The 23230-nt window shown below is 42.5% G+C and overlaps 1 protein-coding gene across 1 annotated transcript in view; it reads left to right on the plus strand.

The window, feature by feature from the left end:
- LOC149873341 (centrosomal P4.1-associated protein-like) overlaps positions 1-23230 on the plus strand; it is a 76953-nt gene that overhangs the window by 36955 nt on the left and 16768 nt on the right. The window contains exons 8-12 of the mRNA XM_090042904.1: positions 2940-4389; positions 5381-5507; positions 7835-7997; positions 9613-9828; positions 10729-10875. Coding sequence (XP_089899030.1) covers positions 2940-4389; positions 5381-5507; positions 7835-7997; positions 9613-9828; positions 10729-10875 — 2103 coding nt within the window. The remainder of the gene's footprint in view (positions 1-2939; positions 4390-5380; positions 5508-7834; positions 7998-9612; positions 9829-10728; positions 10876-23230) is intronic.

Raw genomic sequence — 23230 nt, forward strand, 5'->3', positions numbered from 1 at the left:
GGGGGGAAGGAATGCAAGAGGCAGGGCCTAGAAGACCATGCAAGGGTCTGCCAGATTGATCCAAAAAGTTGGGCAGAGGGAGCCCTGGGTTCTGTCCCTTGTCTGTATCTTAAAAGAAGAGCTTCTGGAGTTCAAAAACTCTTTTGACTACTCCCTCTCAGAATTTTGAGAGGCTTTTCCTGGATCACATCAGCATAATAGTAGGCAACCATGGCTTATGTGAAGTTATCCACAATGTTTGATATCACTGCCAAACAATTTCCTGAAGTGACTATGGGTCAAATTCTGTTTCCATTTTCACCAGTGTATGTTTTTTTTGTATATCTGACATTAGAAGGTGGCCTTTGCACTAGTTTTGATATCACCAGCCTGTTGCTGAGAACACAGGGCCCTAAAGTCTCACTAAATATAGGGACATCATATAAAGTGATCAATCATAGATTTCATAGACATTAGGGCTGGAAGGGACCTCGGGAGATCATCGAGTCCAGCCCCCTGCCCCAAAGGGCAGGAAGTCAGCTGGGGTCATAGGATCCCAGCAAGATAAGCATCCAGTTTACTCTTGAAGGTGTTCAGTGTAGGTGCTTGAACCACCTCCGCTGGCAGACTGTTCCAGACCTTGGGGGCTCAGACAGTAAAGAAATTCTTCCTTATGTCCAGCCTGAAACGATCTTGCAGGAGTTTGTGACCATTTGACCTAGTCATCCCTTGGGGCGCTCTGGTGAACAAACGTTCCCTCAGATCCTGGTGGTCACCCCTGATAAACTTATAGGTGGCCATCAGATCACCCCTGAGCCTATGCTTTTCCAGGCTAAAGAGTCCCATGGCTCTCAGCCTATCATCGTAAGATCTGTTTTCCTGACCTCTGATCATGCGCATGGCTCTCCTCTGGACTCTCTCAAGCTTCTCCACATCCTTTTTGAATTGTGGAGCCCAAAACTGGACGCAGTACTCCAGCTGCAGCCTCACCAAGGCCAAGTACAAGGGGAGAATGACGTCCCGGGATTTGCTCGAGAAGCATCTATGGATGCAAGCCAGCATTTTGGTCACTTTACTAGCCGCAGCATCGCATTGCAGGCTCATGTTCATCTTGTGGTCATTGATGACCCCCAAGTCTCTTTCTTCTGTAGTGCTGTCTAACGTAGCACTGCCGAGCCTATAAGGATGCTGCAGGTTTTTCCTCCCAAGGTGGAGAACCTTGCATTTTTCGGTGTTAAACACCATGAGGTTCTCGTCCGCCCATTTGCTGAGCTTGTCCAGGTCAGCCTGGATCACCCGCCTATCTTCTGGCATGGATGCTTTGCCCCAAAGTTTGGTGTCATCAGCGAACTTGGCCAGTCCACTCCTGACTCCAATGTCCACATCATTAATGAAGATGTTGAACAGGATGGGTCCCAGGACAGAGCCTTGAGGGACCCCACTGGTCACAGGGCACCACGATGAGTGACTGCCATCGATTACAACCCTCTGGGTCCGACCACGGAGCCAGTTTCCCAGCCAGCGGATCGTGGTGGAGCCAAGGCCACAACTGGCCAGTTTGGCCAAGAGGTGATCGTGGGATACCAGATCAAAGGCTTTTTTGAAGTCAAGATATATGACATCAATCTCTTCTCCCTTGTCCAGGTGATAGGTCACCTGGTCATAGAAGGAAATGAGATTGGTCAAACAAGACCTACCCACAACAAACCCGTGCTGGCTGTCCCTTAGAATGTTAGCCTGAGCCAGTCCATGAAGGATGGCCTCCTTAATAAACTTTTCTAAGATCTTCCCCAGGATAGAAGTCAGGTTAATGGGCCTGTAGTTAGTTGGATCCACTCTCCTCCCTTTCTTGAAGATCGGCACCACATTGGCCTTCTTCCAGTCTTCAGGCACTACACCAGAGCGCCAGGAGTTTTCAAAGATCCGTGCCAGGGGCTGGGCTATGACGCTCGCCAGCTCCTTGAGTACCCTGGGGTGCAGATTGTCAGGGCCGGCTGACTTGAAGGTATCCAGCTTCTCAAGGTGTTCCTTCACGAGGTCAGCATTTATGGAGGGTAGGGGATCCCCATCACCCGGATCTCCCTGTCCCATAGCAGGCATGGGTGTCCCATGGGACTGATGAAAGACTGACGCAAAGTACCTATTTAATAGGTTGGCTTTTTCCTGGGCGTCAGTTGTCAGTTGCCCCATCTGGTTTAGCAGGGGTCCAACGTTGCCCTTGCTTTTCCTCCGGCTCCCCACATATCTGAAAAAGGACTTTTTGTTGTCCTTGATGCTTGAAGCTAGTTGGAGTTCAGTTGCAGCCTTGGCTTTCCTGGTTTGCTCCCTGCAGGACCAGACCAGTGCAGAATAATCCTCCTTGGAGGTGAATCCCGTCCTCCATCCTTTGTAGGCTTTCCTTTTTAGCCGCAGGAGGTCCGCTAGGTCCCTAGAGAGCCAGGAGGGCTGCTGTGCCTTCTTGCTGCCTTTCCTCCACTATTTAAAATAACTTTTAAATTATTTAGTCCTTATCTTTAACCAGAGGTATCAAACCTGTATTTCACTGGTGCAAAATAGAAATAGAAAAATATTATGATAGCACTGAAATGAATGTACTATGAGAACTGTTCACAAGTACTCTAAAGTAGGACTGTTATAAAGAGTAACTGGGTGTTTCAGAAGTGAATTTTAACTAACCCCTTTTCCAGGCTTTAAGTTTTATAAAAATGATTGAGCATTTTAACATTGTTTTAAAATTATACTTTTCAAACCGTGTAATAGAAAACAAATTATCTTAGGAGGAAATTTATATATATATATGGATATATATTTTTTTATTTGATGTATTAGGGAACACAAAATTACAGGTTACAATAAAGAAGCTGATTTTATTAACATAGTCTTCTCTGAGTGGGATCTGTTGTTTCTTTCCATTTTTAAAGAATGATTCATAATTTTAACACAATTTTTGGTATTTGCAGAATTTCTGCAAGAGTAAAATATCCCCTCGAAAATCTTTCCTGAAACGTGGAGAAGGCATTGCAAGGCATGAAAAAAGAAGAGCAAGCTTTGGAAAAGAACAAACCAAGCATTCCAGAAGAGTTAATTTTGACTGCCAGAATCACTTCTCTTGGCCTGGCCGTCAAACTTGGAAATTACATATAGGGAAAGGCTCTTGTTTAAATCGGCAGGCCATTTACCCCAAGATGTTGGGCGCAACTGAGAAAAATACAAGTAGTGCTATGTCTGCGAGTAAAATAAAGGATCTTGGTGACTGTAAGGCAGGTGATCCTGAGGAAAGGCCAGAAGAAAGAGAAGGAGGTGAGGGAGAAGAGAGTATAAAGGGGGCGCCTGCTATATCACCACAGATGAACTGGCCTGAGCTCATACAGCAGTGTCATGAGCAAATAAGTGGAATGAACCTCCAAGTAGGTGAGAGGAATGAAACTCAGTGTACTGATTCTCTATCACACCTTGATGGAATGGATAAAAGATACATGGAGCCTAAAGTCCCAAAGCAGTTAGATCTTGTGGATCAGTCTGGGAAGGGCAACATGGCAGAGGCAGCAGAAAAATCTTTGGAAGCCCTTCAAGAAGATTCTGTGTTTCAGAACTTAGAAGAAGCAAACCAAGCAAAGCATGTGGATTGGAGCATAGGTCTGCAATTCACATCCTGCATGAAAGAGGCTCCCGGCTGCCAAAATAAGTTCTGTATTGTGAACCCAAAATCAGAGAGCAATAGAGGAACCAGCAATGGATTTAAGTTGGTCAATGACAGAATAGTGAAAGTTTTCCATACATCAGCCCAGCACATGGACAGGGAAAAAGGTGACATATCTATTTGTCATCAGCATGTGTGTCAAAGCAGTGGAAATGCTCCCTGCCAGTGGAATGCCTTAGCTGTGGCCAGTGAGTCAAGTCACACATCAACTGACAGTGAGGATGATCCCAAATCACACTGCAGTCAGTATCCCACACAGGCTGCACCTCAGGAAATAGGTCGGACTGACAGACATTTGGATCTCTCTGATGCTGATTATGCTAGTGATGAGCCCAGTGGAGCAGAAAAGATGGCCCTGAAACAGTGCAGGAAGTCTCAGCCTAAGAAATGGGGGCTTGCAGAGCTTTCAAATCAGCAGGATTCTTCACTCAGCACAAGCAGCAGTGAATCTAGTAATGGAGTTGCCAGGCTGAAAGGGAGTAAGCCTTGCTCCTCTCTTCAAAAGTGTCCTTTTCATCCCCCAGGATCCATGAGGGGCCAACAACAGTCTGAAGCAAAGGGTCAGAGTTGTGCTGGGGACATTAAAACTGTAGATCTGCACTCACTACCCTCAATGGGAAATCTTGTAACTACTCTCTTCCCTACTTTCAAGAGTAAAGACACCCTTGCTGAAGAAAAGGGACATAGAAAACTGTTTATGGGGACAATAGGTGAGAACTATTAAGACTATTGTTTATGGGGATGCTAGGTAAGGGTTACTGACATCTTACCCTATGTCAGTAGCAACTGAATTTCTCTTGACTTATAATAATTCTATTCTTGTACCATTATTATATCCTGCCAGTATTCCTCAACCTGGATCTGGGGGAAAAAGGCCATCAGTAGTAAAAAAAGCTAGAAGTATAACTCAGTCTGTGTGTGCTTTCCAGTCTCGGGCTCTTTTCTGAGACTGCTAAAAAGTATGGCATTCATCAGTTTAAAATAAGTCAACTTAAGTAATTCAACTTAAGTTAAACCATGTCAGTGTGTACACACGTACACCTCCTTGACATGCTGGCAGCCATCTTGTGAGCTAAGTCGATTTAACTAATGCAACTCAAGATAATACACCTCAGAGGTATATTATCTTGCACCACATTTGAGTTGACTCTGCTCCACATATGTGTATACGTTCTGACAGGTAAGTCAACTTTAAAGTTAAGTTGGCTTAACTGTCAGAAAGTTAGGACGTGTGTACATACCCTCAGTGACACTTATAGCAATGTTTTTTATGGTACAAAGTGAGAGAAACAGGTTCAAAACCCCTTCGGTTGAGGGGGTGGTAGGGAGAGAGGGGTTATAGAATCAAAACTCTGCATAAGTGGTCTAAAATGCCACTTACATGAAGGAAGGGGAATTGGATTTCTCCATTAATTGTCAAGTTCCTGCAACAGAATTAATACTTAGAGCCACAGCAACGGTTCCAATCAAAATAAAGGCCAAAGCAACCACAATATCATAATGGAATTCATACACTGATGTAGACATCACCTCCATCCTGTCCCACTTACTACCAACAGCAGTGCTTGATTCATGCTAGTAAGCAGAAAAAATGGACTTGAGGGACCCTCATTCCACTCCTGTGTGGAAGATATTCTCCTATGTGAAAGATGTTCATAAATAACCACCAAGTTGTATATATTAATGTGAATGTCTTTGTAGAAGACTCTCAGAAAAGACTGACTGGCAAATTTTTGGAATCGGAGAGGGAGGTTGGTGTGTTTCTTGGAGAAACCCCTCCACTAGCTGGGATGAAAGAAGAGCAGGAGAAAGCAATGCATTTTCTCAGGTAGGTAACCATCCCTTCTCCTGAAAAACAAACCTATCTCTAGACCTTGATACCTAAAACTAGGCTATCAAACTCACATTTGGGAACCTGAATAAGTGGCCTTTTTTGCATTTGTGTTTGTAAAATCAAGCCATTTATTTTGGTACCTAAATACAGAAATAAGTATCTGACAAGGCACCCGTGTTTAGAAACTGATCTGAGCTGAGAAATAGGGAATGCTTTGTACAAGTTGCTGAGCATCCTCAACTCTCAGAAAGTCATCAAGAACTCACTAAAAGTTGGGGCACTTCACCCCACATGATCAGGTCCTTAATGAAAGAGAGGATTATCTTCCTAAATCAGGAAAGATTTACCCACTTAGATATTTTTGTAAAGATGTTTATTTCTGAGGTTATTCACAACTTATGATTGTTACTTCATATCCAGGTCAAGCACCACCAACAGTATTATTTTAAGAGTACATTTCTTCAAACCAGGCAACAACTGGTATGCAATTTTTTAAGTTTGACTGAAATCTGTTAGAACCTGTACTCACCAACATCTAAATTTTATACAAACTTTTTTTTGCATTACTGTGTTCTTTTTCTCATTCTCACTAGGTCTGACACTTTTCTTATACACAATAAATAGTATTTCTTGGTTTGCCATTCTATTTGCATTCCTTCTTTAATTTGAACAAGTGTTTAAGTTGAAAAACAAATTAATTAAGTGTTCACCTCCTTTTGTTTATGCCTGTGTATTTCTCTGAGTTTTGGATCAGGTCCTTACAGCATGTTGTTAAGCAGCTTATACAGTTTTATCCCCATAGTTATCCTTGACCTAAACTATTTTGCATCTATTAAAAATGCTTTATCAAAGGCTGTTTTGGATGTGATCTTGCAAACATTCTGATGTTCCAGTGACTGTGATAGGAATTCCATATATGAGCTGTTGGGTCTGTTTTTTTTTTAAATTTGTCATCTGAAAAAAGAAGCTATCAGGAAATTAGGCTATTGTTTCTAGTGTAATGTACTGATAGTACTTTCAGGTGCAAAATAATACATCTGACGCAGAATTAACTACAACATTCATTCAGCATTGTATTCTGTGCCTGTGAATAAACAGTGCTGTCTGGTGGGGCTGTTTTATAAAGCTTGGTATTTTGGCGTTTAAAAAGAGTGCTTTTAGTGGAGTTTTGGTGCTGGACGCTTACCTTCAAATCTACACGTGGCTTGCCAGGTACATCTTTATTTTCTTTTTCTAATTTGTAGACCAAAACCCAGGTAGGTGTAGCTCAATTAACTGCAGTGGCTTTATGCTGATTTATACCAGCTGAGGATCTGGCTCTGTATTTTCAAAGTAGAGTGTGGCAGGAGCTCTTGCCGGTAACCACAGTGATTGCACTTCACTTACACCCTGTGATGTTTTTCTTTGGTAGAAGCAATAAAAGTGCTTTTGAGAGTCAGATGACATGCCTGGACCTGTCCAGTCATCCACCCCTTATTTGGTTTCCAAGCACATTCTTTTAGAACTATGCAGACACGAGGTTTAGAATTGTGCATCAAATCCACTGCTTAGCAGGGACTGAAGTATGGATAAGATCTGAAAGGCTTCAGCTCCACTCAGGGAAAATTGAGGTAATTCTTGTTGGTTGTGGGCAGCTGTGATGAGACTCACTGGAGGTTGTTTAGGTTTCCAGGACCAGGAGTTTACCATTTGTGGTGCACCTCCTGCCCTTCTTGTTGAATCCACAGCTCTTCTGATTGCCTTAGTACAGGGGTGGGCAAAATACGGCCTGTGGGCTGGAACCAGCCTGCCAAGGGATTTTATCTGACCCATGATTGGTCCTTTGGCCCCACCTAGCACAGCCGTGGGAGGCAATCCAAGCTGGTCCTGCTGCCCTTTAGCACATAACAGTGTTGAGATGTTATGGCAGCTGGACTTAGTTTCTCAGAAGCTGCAGAGGCAGCAGCTCCTTCCAGCTACCACCACTAGTGTCACCTCTGGCACAGGTTCTGCTGCCTGGGCAGCCCAGCCCATCCACCCTCCACCTGCTGCCAGGGGTTCCGGATGGAGTGGGCATGCAGGGTCTCCACGGAGACCAGCCTGGGACCCGCACAGGCAGGGCACGTTCAGCTGGATGGATGGGATGTGGCCATGGATAGGTGGGGAGCAGCCTCCAGGAGCAGGATGGGTGGCTGGTGCTGGGGCCAGGATCCTGGGATGGTGACAGCATGGGCCATACTTATTATTCCTAACAGATGTTCCAGCCCAGGGATATCCAAAGGCAGGATTTTATCTGCATCCTTTACATCACTTCCATAATCCCCAATTTGGTCTTTGAACAGAACACAAATGGATCAGTTTGAGACCATCAAGGCTCAGGAGCTGAACCATGCAGAATACAGGAGAGGTCAAATTCCCGTGCTGCAGAAAGAAAATGTTGAATCTGATAAGTACTTGGCAACAACTAGAATCACTGGAGAGAACGGGAACTCAGAAGAAATACAAGTAAGTGCTGCTGTGTCTTTCAGCAATATCTGGGTGTCAAATGGCACTGGTGTAGGCTGTTAGGATGTAACTGTTATGTCCAGTTATTAGGGCTGTGCAAAACAGCACCATTCTGGTTTGACTTGCATTTCGACGTTTTGATGGAACAGTGTTTCATTTCGAATTTCATTTTGATTTGAAACCACTGTTCCATTTTATTTCATTTCGTCAAAACAGTTTCACTGTTTTGACGCTGTTTCAACATTTCACTCATAGACTACAATGGGGAAGCTCGAACAGCCTGTAACTTTGTCATTTCTGGCCTGATTTGGATGAAACTTGCTGCAGTGGTAGCCCCTTCTGAGGACACAAAGCCTGCCAGCTTTCAAGGAGATAGGTATAGGGGTTTTTGGGGCCCTCCATCTTTGGCTGCTGACAGGCAGAACTCGTGACATGGGTGCTTGTGGGACTGTGTCTGTCTTGGGGCTCAGGGGGGTGAAAACTGCAGGCCTGGTAGGCCCTGCTGTGGCCATGAAGCCTGCCAGCTGCCAAGGAGATAGGTGTAGGGGGAGTCTGGGTTCTGGGGCCCTGCACCTCTAGCTGCTGACAGGCAAAACTCATGACATGGATGGGTGACACTGTGTGTGTGTTAAGGTGCGCCCTCACTCAACTGACACCAAGGCAGAAAGCAGGGCAGTTCAAACACTGCTGCCTTTTATGCAGTTTTTCCATCCCTCCCCCAGAGCACTGGGATTGCAAGGGACCTCAGGGAAGGATGACAGTCACTGGCCAGCTACACAGTCAACAATGAGAGCACTCCTTCCTCCCTCCTTCCCACCCCTTCCCCGCTCTTCCCCCTCCCTCTCCTTACTTTAGTTTCTGTTTCCCTGAGGGCAAGCCCAGCTTGAGCTTCAAAACTCAAAATGTTTTGAAAATTTCAAAATGTTTTGACTTGCCTCATTTCATTTCGAGGCTGTTTCAAAGCTCTCTGTTTCGTTTCAATTCTGCTGTTTTGAGCTCGAAACAAGTCAAAACAGTGTCAAAACAAAACTGCTGGTGAAATTTTGCACAGTCCTACCAGTTATGCTGGAATGTAACTGTTATGTTCTATTACTACACACACTAACACGGCTACAATCTTGTTGCAGTATTGCAGCAGACATAGATTTGCTTTGTGGTGGGAGATTGCAGGAAACCCAGAGCTTCCCATGCTCTTGAGCTGCCCTGGCAGGGGCTTTGGGTGTTGCAGTGCCCAATCTTATGCACCTGGGAATTCCTGAAACAGGGGCCTGATTCTGAAAGGTATTGAGCATGTGCAACACTCATTCACATCATTTGGAAAGGTGGGTATTCACCATTTGGTAGCCGATGGTGTCTTCCCCAGGTGCCTGTCAGCACATCTTCTGTCTTGCACAGGATAACTCCTTTTCCTTGTGCTCCTTTTTCTTTCTCTGGGTCTCCTCTAATCTGGATGTTTCCTTTATTTATTGTTGTGTATCTTAATATCTCTTTTTGCCTTGTTCTTGTCATAAAGAAAAATCATGGTAAAGTATCAAACAAGATGGTAGAAGTTGAGCTTTGCTCAGAATTCTCTTGGAATGGTGCAGTAATGTCACGTGCCTTTGTCTGATGGCAGATATTAAAGGAACAGATTGCAGGGCTCCAGGAGGAATTCAGAAGAAATGAGTGCCACTGGCATGCTGCCCATGGCCAGCTAAAGAGTCAGATTGAGATGCTGGCCAAACAGAACCTGGAGCTTCGAGGTGAGCTCCAAGTTTCAAAGCATCAGAGGCTGGAAGCAGAAAAAAAATCCAGAGTTGTGGATTTCAGAAGCAGAACATCAGAAACCCCGGTATGAAAGAACCTGATGCTCATGGGTATTTTCTGAGGAGTGGAAATGTCCTGTATAGCAATGTATAATTAATCTTGCTGTATTTTTACATATATATTTAATTCAGTTGTAATGAAATGTAATCAGGGATGCATACCTAAGCTTCTGTAGGCTTTTTTGAAGATGTCATCCCAAATAAATATTTATTTTTTGTTTTTTAAATTATCCGTAATCTGTCTGCTAGTTATAGTGATCCGTGATTTCAATACAGAGTCTGGATCACAAAATTCCAGCAGTACCTTAATCAATGTAAAGGATACACATGCACAACCATCAACATCCTAATAAAAACAAAGGTTAAGGAAGGTAAAATATGGTTTGAGCCAGATTCTAGCTCCCACTCCACCTGCTGTAGTCCACTTTGGTGGTTCAAGACAGCCAGTTAAACATGTAGCTCTAGGCACTGAAGAGACCCTCTGTGTGAGGGAAGCCTCAGATGGCAGGAGGGAGTATAAATCAGGTATGGGACATAAACCTGAAATTGCTGTAACTCAGGGTAGGTTTCATATAATTCTTGCCTATGTGCAGGATCCAAGGGAGCATAATGCAGTCAGATGGGGAATTTAATTCTTTATGTTTACATGTTAGGGTTTTTCTATTTCATTTGTCAATGGAGCCAATAAGCTTTCCAGTTCCAAGGTCTGCTTAGTGTGTAACTGTTATTCTGCATTGGTTTCTTCAATATATGAGGTCACCCCGTGTCTAGTGGAGTAATGACTATCTTTGTATATGTGAGATTGGATTGTTATAATAAAAAAACCTAAAGGGGTTTTTTGCCACAAGGAAAAAAGGAACAAATGGTTAGTTCCGCTTGGCATGAAGAATAAATTGTTGATGTGTTTGTCGTAAATTCTCCATTAGGTATCAGAAGCTATTCTGACAAGATTGTCATCCCTGGCTAAACTGGAAGAAAGCCCATTGAGAGGCAGCCATAAAAGTCGAAGCTCCACTCCCATGGGCAGGAGAACACCACTGGAGAAACAGCATCCCAGAGATGCAAATATCAAAGTATGAATAAAACCTGGGGACTGAGAGTATGAAATGTTATTTGACTGGGGCTGTCAAGATTGGATTTTGTCTCAAGAGTGCTTGTCTTTCTAAATTATATATGCCATTGTTCAAACAGAAGTTATGGGCTTGAGTCAGGAATTACTGAGTGAAATTGTAAGGCTGGTGACACTGTATGTCAAACTAGGAACAACATTTTCAAAAATACAAATGTGACTGAGAAACTTAAATTTCATCTTCAGAAATGACTTAGCCACTTAAGGGCCTAAGTCTCGTTAAAGCATAATAGGAATTAGGCTTTAAAATTACTTGCATGATTTTCAAAAAAGTTTGGGCAGCTAAACATTCAGATAAGTGCCTAGCAAGATTTCAAGATCACATATGGAGATTAAGTACCAAGCTGTCATTGATGCCATAAATGTTGATAATGAAAGCATTGATTTCAGTGAGATTTAGATATCAGTTTGCCTCTCTAGATGCTTTACAAAATCCTAGTGGGCACTAACGTGCATCTTGAGGCTTATAAATGCCTTTGAAAACCTCTACCTTTAGATACTCTGAGCATTGACTTTCAAGCAAAACTAAAGGTGCCTAAGTCACTTTTGAAAACAAGGTCTTAAGTCACTTAAGTGCTCTTGAAACCCAGAGGATCATGATCGTTCTTTCTGACCAATTCTAATTCTGTTGAAGTGAATGGGAGTTTTGCAGTTAACTTCAATGTGGTCAGATTTTCACTCTATGAATGAAATGATGTCAAACAAATAGATATCCTTCTGCAGTATTTGCATTCTGTTTATAGCCTTTTGATAATTTTATGAAAACCAGAATATGAGATGAATTAGCAGAAGTGAAAGTGGCTAATCACTGGGCCAACTGATCCCATTCTGTCATTCTGACAGCTCCCTTCAACTTGCAGCCCCTGAATGAGGCTGTTCCCTCACAGCCCAATCCATAGTGAGACTGGGCTCCACAAGTGTGTGTGTCATATTTGCTTGTTTTTACTTTCTCAAGTAATACTTTTCTGACTCCTTCTATTGCCTGGCTTTATGCCCTCTGCAGTGTTGATCTAGGAGTTGTAGGCCAGACCAGAGGTGTCTATGAATCACAGGGTGCATCTACATATGCAATTAGCACATAACAATAAACTCCAGCACAGTTTGCACCAGAGTTTATTTCTCCCAGGCACAGTGTTTATAAGTGCACCTGGGACCACAGCACATTGAGCTGGTGTGAAGCATCTGCCAGGGGGTCCGGGATTCATCCTGCCAGGCTGGGCTTTCTGCCTTGGCTCAACATGCTGCAGAAGGGCTGGCTGGGGCACAAAGATGCTATAGTGTGGGGGCTAGCTGGCAGGCAGCCCCTGCACTGTAGCACCCTTATACCCCAGCCAGGCCCTTTCACTATCTACTACTACCCTACAGTAGATTTAGTTAATTTACTGAGCCATAATACAGGTGCACATGTAGATGGTGATGCTTTACTGCAGATCTAAATAATCAGCTCCTCAGTAAAGCACATGGGTAGATGCACCCACATTAATACAGATTGCCCTGACCCCTTCTGTTGCTTAACTCTGTGCCCTCTGTCAATCAGGGTTGATCTAGTATGTCTATGTATCATAGGGATGTCTCTGAATCACAGGTATATTGGGGTATGGGACCTTCCACCAACAGGAGCAGATGTCTAGGCTGAAAAGCCATCCTGTAATGCTTATCTACTGAGTGTTTAGTAAGTACTATCCTGAAAGCCCACAGTTCATGATGGAGGTCACTCTGTTTAAAGACCACAATCTTCTTTTTCTGAAGTCAGGGAAAAAAAATAGAAGAAAACATGGTATTGTTCCTTCACCAAACCTGTGAGACCTATGGAGTGTAGTTTACCTTCTGGGTGCTCAACCTACCTGCAAAGGAAAGGCTGTCTTAGCCATAGTTCCTGAGAAGTAGGAAGTTGGCCTCTGGACCAGCTGTTACCTGAAACAGACAAAAGGACTCAGGCAAGTATGAAACAGACTGGTTAGCATGGTTTCTAGTCTCCTGAAACAGGTCTCAAAGAACTGGTAAATGCTGCCCATACTTTGATTTGACATTGGAAGAAAGTACTTATGAGCACATGAATCTGCTGGCAGATGATCTGAATCAAGATGTCAAGGCTCAGGTAAGTAGGACATTTAAAACAACATAGAAAATATTGGAGGATGAAGAGAGTACGTTTGGCATAGGAACTGCCCATGGCTGGTTAAATCTAAAGTAAGGACTTAGCTGTGTTTCTTTTGTATTGGAAATCTCTGTTACCCCAGTCTGCTTTTTCTAGAGGATCCTGAAAACCTGGGCAGAGATAATTCTGTGAACATAGATGAATTGGGTGCTTGATGTTTTTGTTTGGACCTGAGACACTCTAGAAGACATCGACTGAAGGCAGATGCTAATTCTACTGAGGAGGGATATGTGACTTTTTAGAAGCTAGCTGGTATATTTTAAGTAGCATCTTAGGGCATGTGCAGATGAAACAGGGGCCCTAAATTGAAGAGGTGGGTTTTTAAAAACACTGCTTCAATTTAGGGCCCTTTAAACCCCTGTGTCATGCACACACCTGAACTTATTTGCCTGTCCAGTGGGTGGAGAGGTCCCTGGGCTGCAGGAGGGGCTGATGCTTCCCTCCACAGCAGCAGCAGCCCCCACCAGGCAGCACCCGCCTGCAGGCACTTGGCTCAGGCAGTACCAGGGGGCACTGCAGCTGCAGAGGGAAGCACCGGGCCCCCGTGCAGCTCAGGCAGACAGGCAAGCTCCAGGGAAAAAAATAATTCAAGCTCTCCGCTTTTCTTGGGCAGAGCCTGCTTTCCTGGGCTGTTGCCAGGCTGCCTGCATGGGCTTCCTGCAGAGCCCCTGAGCTTCATGGAGTCTGGTACTTTGCTCTGCAGCTATAGGGCAGTAAACTAAAACTCCTCAGAGGAGTTTTAGTTTCCTGTGCCCCGAGTCATTTAAGGTGCATTATGCTGCTGAATTTGCTACAGCGGCTGGAATTCCTGTGCAATATGCTGCCGACGTGTGCAGACACCAACACCATTAAAGTGGTGCAAAAGCATTTAACTTTCTTTAAAGTGTCGTGCACATATGCCCCTCATTTCATCTATACATGACCTTAAAGACCAGTTGTTTGAAGACTGTGAAGTGTATGTTAACAAAGCACTAGGATAGGGCAGCCAGGCTAGCATAAACTGCAAAATCCTGCAGCTTTGTATTAACCCATGTATGAAAAATGAATTAAATATGATTATTGCATTAGGGGAACAATGCAATGTTTGTATTAAATCCAAGGATATTTAGAGTGAGGCATGTTACTGAAAGGGCTTTGTAAAAAGTTAATAAACTTAAGAGTGTGTTGAATGAGATAACCAACCCAATGAATCAGTACTTCATAGTAGAAGTCACAAAGTCATACATTACAAAGAAAAGAGTTGCCTGTAAGAAATCCAGAAGGGTTAAGTTAGATTATCTCATGTGCAGAAAACTAGAGGATGTAAGTCTACACAAGTGGCTGACTGCTTAACCAAGTGCTAAATGACAGCACAGTAACTGGCATTACCGCACTATCCCATCACCGCAGTTATTTTTAGATGCTATTGCATAGTAGCAACAAGCTATTGCGCAGTAGCTTATTACTACTGTGCAGTAGCGTCACTGTCGTAGTTCGTGCCTGGTGACATTACAGCACCATAGCAATGAGCTATGACGCAGTAGCATCTCATGCAGATGTACCCAATGATAGCTAAAAATAACAACAATTGAAATTGACTTTGCTGTGGTTTTGTTAAAAAAAAAGAGGTAACAGTTTTGTGGGAAGCTTAATAATTTTAATTGCATAAAATCATTTGGGGATCAGTTTTAGTGTCTTTAATAGAGAAGATCTCTATAGTAGAAAATTTTTAAAAATAAGACAGTTTAGTGTCATGCAATGTGCTAATTAAGGCTCTGGGGGCTAAAAAGCTTGCACAACTTATCAAGCAGGTGGATGCCCACTCACAGCATTATGGTTGTTAAGCCTTCTGGGTGGTGCATTGGCAAACTGCATTGGTAAACAACCCTACTGAAGGAATGTCCTGAACTGCTTCTGCATCATCTTTGGTCACACAGACACATATGCTGCTTTATCAAATATTTTAAATAGAACCAGGTGTGGTTGGAATATCTGCACAGGTATAGCAAGGTGCACAGACACCACTTGATGGCCTGCTTATGTCAAGAGTTACTAGTATCTAGGGATATATGGAAGGAAGTACTGGTAAACAAGGCTGACAGACTGGCAGTAGAAAATAAAAAACCTGGAGTGTTTGGAGGCTGTCACTTTATAGAAGAAGACATCCCTGAGAGAGTACCCAGTGCTCCTGGAGCAGGGGAGGTAGGTTGTTTTACATTTCTGGAAAAAAGAAAATCTATTTTTTTCTATTTGATTGCACTGCTTTTATTAACAGTGGTCCATGTGTTTACTGTAGTGTAATCCATTTGGTGGGGGAGCAGAGACTTCAAGCTATGTTTCATCAAAGCAAGGTAAACATCATTTTTAACTTAAGTGTATGTACACTTTATGGTTTGTTGAAACCTTATTTTTAAACAGATGGCATATATAGGCATATATGCATGGACAAGGGGGTGAAAAGCACCTTGTTCAAATTTGTGGATGACACTAAGATGTGGGGAGAAGTGGGCATGCTGGAGGAGACGGACAGGCTACAACTAGATCTGGACAGGTTACAGGGGTGGACAGATAAGAACAGGATGGGTTTCAATACTGACAAGTGCAAGGTGTTGCATGTGGGGAGGAAGAACCAGCAGCTAACCTACAGGCTGGGGAACTCCCTTCTTGACAGCGCAGAGGCAGAAAAGGATCTTGGTGTCATTATTGATTCCAAGATGAACATGGGCCGCCAATGTGAGGACGCAGTCAGGAAGGCTAACAGCACCTTGTCATGCATCCACAGATGCATCATGAGCGGGTCCAAGGACATGATCCTCCCCCTCTATGCAGCATTGGTCAGGCCACAGCTGGAGTACTGTGTTCAATTCTGGGCGCTGCTCTTCAGGAGGGATGTGACCAGCATCATGAGGGTCCAGAGGAGGGCCCCTCTCATGTTCGGGGGCAGCAGGGCAGGCCCTCTGAGGAGAGGCTACGGGACCTGAACCTGTTCAGCCTCCACAAGAGAAAGCTGAGAGGGGATCTGGTGGCTGTCTATAAACTGGCCAAGGGGAACCAGGAGGCAATGGAAGAGTCCCTGTTCCCCTGAGCACTACCGGGGGTAACAAGGAACAGCCGCCATAAGTTGACTGAGAGTAGGTTCAGGCTGGACATCAGGAAGCATTACTTCACTGTCAGGGCAGCTAGGATCTGAAACCAACTTCCAAGGGAAGTGGTGCTCACTCTTACCCTGGGGGTCTTCAAAAGGAGGCTAGATAATCACCTTGCAGGGGTTGTTTGACCCCAGTACGCTTTCCTGCCCATGGCAGGGGGTTGGACTTGATGATCTGCTCAGGTCCCTTCTGACCCTACCAACTATGAAACATTTTAATCATAGTGAACTAAGCAGTTAAAGAGTAGTATTAACTAAAATCTTGCTTGCTCATTAACCAAGAGGACTAAAGGATTGTGGGAAAGCATAGGAAGGGTTTTAACTTAGGGTAAAGGGCAAATTTCTATTAAAAATAAATTATGAATATAGAATATGTTTTTTTCTAATGGTTTACAAAGAAGGGTTTAAAGCCTACACTGCGCTAAAAGTGGTTATGGGGAACAAGTATGTGGACTTTTCTGTGACAAAATTATTTGCATGTATTCCCTTCCCTGTCAAAAGAATGTGACTATGTGTTTAGCTTTTCCAAGGGGTTGATGTGTTGTATTGCTATTAGTTTCCTTGTTTTTCTCTAATATATGAAGTTCTAGTATACATTTTATTTTAAACATAAAAAAACATTTTGTCTTTGTGGGAAAAAATGTTCAGTTGTTGTCTGCATGCTTTAAAAGCACCCAACAAGAACCATAATAATTTCCAAGGATATGACTTACATGAATGTTTTATCTGTGTCATTCACAGTTCTGCTGATGCAAGAGAAGACTGTCAGCTTAAGTGTCAATACATGGGAAAGGAAAGAAAAGAAGGAAAGAATTGTTAGAAAAAGAAAATTCATCAACACAAGCAGATGGTTGAACAGTGGAAAAGATATGGTTGCTTGATTTTTTGTATATTGTATTTAATAGCAGACTCATTTTTGTAAAAATGAGGTGTGTGTGAGAGAGAGAAGGAGAGAGAAGTTGAGAGGGGTGTGGAGTTAGTTTTCTTATGAGGTATTTTTTATAATAAATGTTTGATCTAAGTAAGTCTGCTTATATCATAGATAAACTCCAGATTCAGCAGTGCTGGAGCTTCTGAAGGCCAGGAGGCTCATCCTAAAAGCTTTAATACCAAGCATGTACATTTGGCCTGAGGGGCCTGATACACCTTACACTGTGAGCCAAACAAATGTCGATCAACTTGCTGCTAGCTTGAAGTGTGGAGAAGTCACACCTTCAACCTGAGTGGCACATCTGTGAGGAGTGACCACACCTTAATGGAACAGGAGCTGGGTTTCATGGATCAGAGATAATCCTGCCCTTGTGTGGTGTAATTTTGAGCCACATAATAAGTGCTTTAAGCCACTTTAAGGTGTTAATGTGCAGACAATCCAGGGGTTAAGAGCTCCAGGAGCTGCCCAAAATCACAGTGTAATAATGTCCTGAGAATCAGGAACACTTAACACTTTCTGTGATGACAGAGTAAAAAAAAAAAAAAAAAAACCCTGGCCAAAAAGGCTATGTAAAAACCCATGATAAAGTTGAGAGAAGGAATAAAGAAAATCACAGTTTCAAAGCAAATGCTTTAGGAACTGTGAATAAAAAAATCCATGGACTGCAAATTCCCATAGTTTAGTAAGGTCTTCTCATGAACTATATGAAAATATTGGCAAAATATTGTCTCTCTCAAGAGGTGGCTACTCATTTGTTAAAGCTTCTCGAAGATATAAAGAACATTGGCATGTATTACTATGTATATATGTATTTCATCTCATATGCCTGTAGGGTAAAGTTTTTATAGTGCCAAGTTAAGTAGTTAACTGGCAAAGTTTAATGGGAATTTGGTCATGTCATTGGCCTAATCTTCATATTTTAAACGCTGTTAAGGAAAGGTCCTTTTCCTGTATATTGAACCAAGTGAACTCTGTGTATCTTTCACTTCTATATTTTTTCTTTTAAGTTTGCCAGTTAGCTATCAGTAAGAATAATTTGTATGCTTTCTGTTATTTTATTTTTAATATACTTTTCTATCAATGTAAACATATAAATTAACTAATAATATAGGATTTTAATCTGGAAACAACTTTAGCTATAAAAGGGATTGAGTGAAAATATATGCTCAGCTGAATTACTTCTGGTTTGGGAGTTATCACATATGGAGTGGTGGTAATGTACCTCAACAGACCTCTTCCTGCACTGTATAAATATGTTATTATAGTCTTAACCAATAGTCCAATTGAACTGCTCTGATTTGTTTGCCTGAACTTTTATTTTTAAACCTAAATCAGTAAGACACTTTAAAAAGAGAGCGGTTAGGTGCTGTTGTTTTAGAGGCTACTACTCTGAGTGGCAGAAGGACGTCTCCAGCATGTAAAAATATATATAATACTTTAACAAAATGTGAACACTTTTCATTAGCTCATCTGTAGTTCTAAATAAAAGTGGCTAAGCATATAGATCAAATTTGTACAGAGAAAGGAGAGGATCAAAGGGTGATGCTCAAAATAAGCAGTATCTAAAATGTGCCAAGGCTTAGCAGGTGAGGCTGAGTGACTGAGAACCCCTCCTAGTGGATGTAACTGTTACAAGTACCAGTGTATCAGGCTGTAGGGTTTATGCACACTCTTGCCAGTGATGACCCTAGCACCAGCTGGGTGGCAGTAGGCAACAATATATATTAGCAATCACAAAGTGAGTGTGTTGACAGACTTGTAGAAGGAGAATCCAACAATCCTGAAAAAATGAATGCATAAAATCCCTCAAGGTTACTATGGAGCTAGCAAAGAAGAGGCAGAGAGAGTTTAGGACTATTTTGAATTATGAGGTATTTTGCTTTGTTAACTTGGGCAGGTGTTGGGGGCAGTGTGCTCCATGCACAACAAATGTATGATCGTATGGATGCCAGATCTGCATGGGTTTAAACAGCTGTGTTTGGATGGAGGCAGATTGACTAAACCTTTGTTCATAGTAAGAAAATAAAGGAGTGTACTGAATACAGATTTCCTAAATCAAGTCAGTAACTTGCTACAGAGTAATACAGAGATAATGGGCCATTAGGCACAGCACCTCCCTGTCAGAGTAATAGTTCATAGTTATAAGTTCCCTTTCTGTGCAGTTGATTTGCAGATTGTAACAAGAAGGTTTTAGTAGGTTTAAGCAATGATGGTTATGATCATTTTTAACTTGGGAGCTAGTGAATCTCAGGATGCTTGATACATTATACATTCCAAATATATATATGTGTGCGTATGTATGTATATGTATGTGTGTGTGTGTATGTTGAGTGTATACCATGCAAATGTGTACAAGATATCAGTCTAGATAGCAGGGAGACCTTGTGGGAACTTAAAAGTATAGAATATCCTGTGAAGTTTGTCAGGACCTTCATAGCTAAGCAGCTTGTGGGCATGCATTTGGTGGGAAAGCTGGAAGTAGAATTCACAGCTCACAGAGGCAAGCGAATGAGTGTGAAGGTGAATGCCTTGAACTTTAATTTTATCAATGTTTTAAATTTCTTACCCATGAACCTGGCAAAGATGCCTTGGGTATTGCATTTTGAAGGGCTTGGAGACTATTTTCAGCATTCATTGCTGAAGTTGGAGGGGAGAGTGTTAAATTGAAGTTATGACTTGCTCAAGGGGCAGGGGATTGTAGTTAGAATATTGCCAGAGCACATGTGGAAGACTAGGAGGAACAGACAGGGACCTTTCTTAGTTAAAGAACAGCTTCCTCCATCCTTGGACCCCAGGGATTTTGTTTTTAGGGGCTTGGACTAATGCTATCTGTCTCTATTAGAAGCCTATAGCCAATAAGCACTACTAATTTTACCAGTTGGTACCTATAGGCAAACAAGAGTGATGAATACTCATTAGGATCCACTGAAATAATTGGTGACAACTTTGTCTCTATATTGAAGTACCTTGTAACTGCTGAAGTTAAACTATACCTTCTACAAGGGCTATTTTGGCCCCTGTTCGCTGTTAAGGTAGATACCAGAATCACTGGTCCCTTTGTGTCTGCTGTGCAACATCTAAACAGCAGCAGCCTTGCACATCCAGGCTTGATGAGGTGAGGGCCATTGCAGGCATCTGCTATAGGGTGGAATCACAAGTAGTTATGAAGAGGGGGCACAGGTTGGTCAGAACCTACAAAATCTGGAATTTTCTTTAAAACTCAGATAATGTGTTGTCTCAGCATGCCAAATTTAACCTCTGGCAGAAGCATGATGCATCCACATTTGATGCCTGGCATGCTGACATGGAAAAGCAAAAGCAGTGCATTAGTGATCACCATAAGAAAGAAGACATTAATTTACACAGAGATCAAATTGAGGCAAGCCTAGGTAAAAAACAATTTTCTAACTTGTTTCTAAATTCCTTTTAAGAAAATTTTGGATGGAATTCAAGCCTAACATCAGGCTTGTGAGAAATCCTGACAAACTTCTTAAGTGCCTCTTATGAGGTTTCTTTCTGCAAGTGAATTGATTATGAAACCGTTTGTGTATTCATAAAGAAGCATTCTGAAATCACCAGCATGCTCATGACTGTATTCACTACTGCTTATGCTCATTTAGAGATGCATATTCTATTGGACAAGGCCTAGCAATATTGCCTGCTCCACAATACAGACTAAGGTATTTGAAGGTGGTGAGGGATCCTCCTTTGCAGAATTATTTAAGGGACATGACAAGCAAGATATCACCCCACCAGTACATTTACTAAGTTTGTGAGACATGTTGGGAAGATCAGGTTTGAAAGCATGAAAGGTCAGTCTAAGAGTATTGCCTAGACCCTGTGCAACCCCCACAATCATAGACATAGAAGGGACCTTGAGGTTGTCAACCATTGGTCTCCAGACTGGATCCAGCTAAGTGAAGGTATGTTGTCCATAAAGCTGGTTTAGAAGCAGTAATCCTGTGGTGGTAGCTGCCAAGTCAGGAGCACAGCGCTGGCAAGAAGTGTTTCATCTTCAGAACCAACTGTGCTAATTTGGCCCAGCTTGAAAGTATTGCCTCAGACTACCTACATGCAGATGTCTGTATTCCTAACAAGAAATGCAATGATGTTCTTGAAACTGCTCCTTACTTCCTTACTCTCCAGGTAACCTGTTCCTATCTTTTTAAGTTTGATGTTATTTTCCTTTTTTCTTGCCTAAATCTCCCTCACTTCCTTGTTCTATCCTAACCTTAACCCTGTGCACTGGATCCAGTATGTGGGCCAGTCTGTGGGTCTAGTCCAGCCTACAGACTAGTCCTGAGCCCCTCATTTGGCTCATGGGACCAGATGGCTTCAGCCCTTGTGCTGTGTGTTCCCTGCACCAGACAGGGTCCACAGACCTCATGCAGTACACAAGGCTGATCTGAGACCCACAGACAGCACTGTGGGCTGGATAATAGAGATCAATCCAGCTTATGGGCTATACTTTTGACACTGCTGTCTTAAAGGACACAGAAAACAATTGATTCACTGTCCTCTTTATAACTCTTTACATATCAGAAGTCTGATAGCCTGCCCCCTCCAAACTGTATCATCTTTTTTTTCTACCACAACAGACTCCTGTGGAAACCCAGTAAAAATGCCTGAAGGAGACAGCAGGATGTGAGAATTGATTTACTGTCAGTTTCTTTTTCAAATGTGGGTCTGCTGAATGAAAACGTATCTAGTTGTGTGACAAGAACCTTTGAAATCTACTCATTAAGGCCTCCCAACAGAAGGAAGATTATATTATGTTCATCCTGAGTTAAAAGTAGTAATTTCTGAAATACTTCTAAATGTCATAAAAGAGAAACAGTGCTAACACAAAAACAAGCATCTCCCTTGAAAAAGACACCCAAATGCATAAAAAGTGTGTGTAATACTGAGCATTTGCCTAGGCTCAAAAAGACAGAACAAAAGAAAGAAAGCTTGTGAAACAGTTTGGGGAGTTCATTAATGTAGGGCACAGACAGAAATGACAATTTTTGCCCTATCTGGCCACAAAAAGCAATCTATAACTGTGACCCAACACAAGTGCCCAGCTGTAGACCACTTCAAAAATGGCCAATCTGGTGAAAATCTGAAGCCTCATTGGGTGAGGGTTCAGATGAAGATGTTTCAAACCATAATGTCTTCTATAACTTGTGTCTGCACTGCCTGCCAGCCTCCGAGGTGTTTTCAGAATGGGAGTGGGGAAAGAGAGTGGAGGGAGTTTGGGTTGGGGTTTTTTCAGCCCTGGCTGGAGGGTGTGGTGGGTGTACTGGACCCCCCCTGAGATGGGTGGGACTCCAGATCACCCATTCCTCCCCCCTCCCAGAGCAGAATGATCTCCCTCTGCTCCCTTTCCCGCCTCCCATTCCAAAAACAGCTTGGAGAGCAGTGGCATCAGCTCTCTCAGAGGCCCTAACATGGTACCACATGTAAGAAAGTTTCCTTTGCATAAAGAACCATTGATAAAATACTAGCTGTACAGGGTCCATGTTCACATGTGGCCAAACAGGATGTTTCTTCTCTATTGTCTCTATAACATAATCAAAAAAACTTTTACTCGGTCATATTGACAGTGACATTTGCAAAACATATTGTTGTTATTAGATTTTATAAAAAAAAGCAGTTCATTCTTGATCTGGAGATGGGACAAAGGGCAAACAAGTTACAACCCTATGTGAACTCCCTGTTAGCAGGGCACATTCTTTATCAGCCATCTATACCAAATTCCTCTTTCCTGCTCTTCCCAGTTTCAAAGTCCAAGTTCATTGGTCACTTCACCAGATTCATACAAGAAACAAAACTAATATCATACTGTTTAAACCTGATAAGTTTTTAAGTTTGAGTTTCCACTGAGGACTTTTTTACTCATGGAAACAGCCATAACCACTTTAGCTAGCTTATCCCCTGGTTAGTAATGTATCTGCCTGTGAGGATACTAACCAGCACTATCTCTGCAGGTTCTACAGGATGTAATACATTTTTACTAACAGTTCCTCCTGTGTGTGATTAAATTTATTACTGTGAGTATGATAGTTTCACCTACACCACTAACACAGCAAAAAAAAAAATCA

Source organism: Crocodylus siamensis, chromosome 1 (genome assembly GCF_052110815.1).
Source record: "Crocodylus siamensis isolate JL-2025a chromosome 1, ASM5211081v1, whole genome shotgun sequence".
Taxonomy (NCBI): domain Eukaryota; kingdom Metazoa; phylum Chordata; order Crocodylia; family Crocodylidae; genus Crocodylus; species Crocodylus siamensis.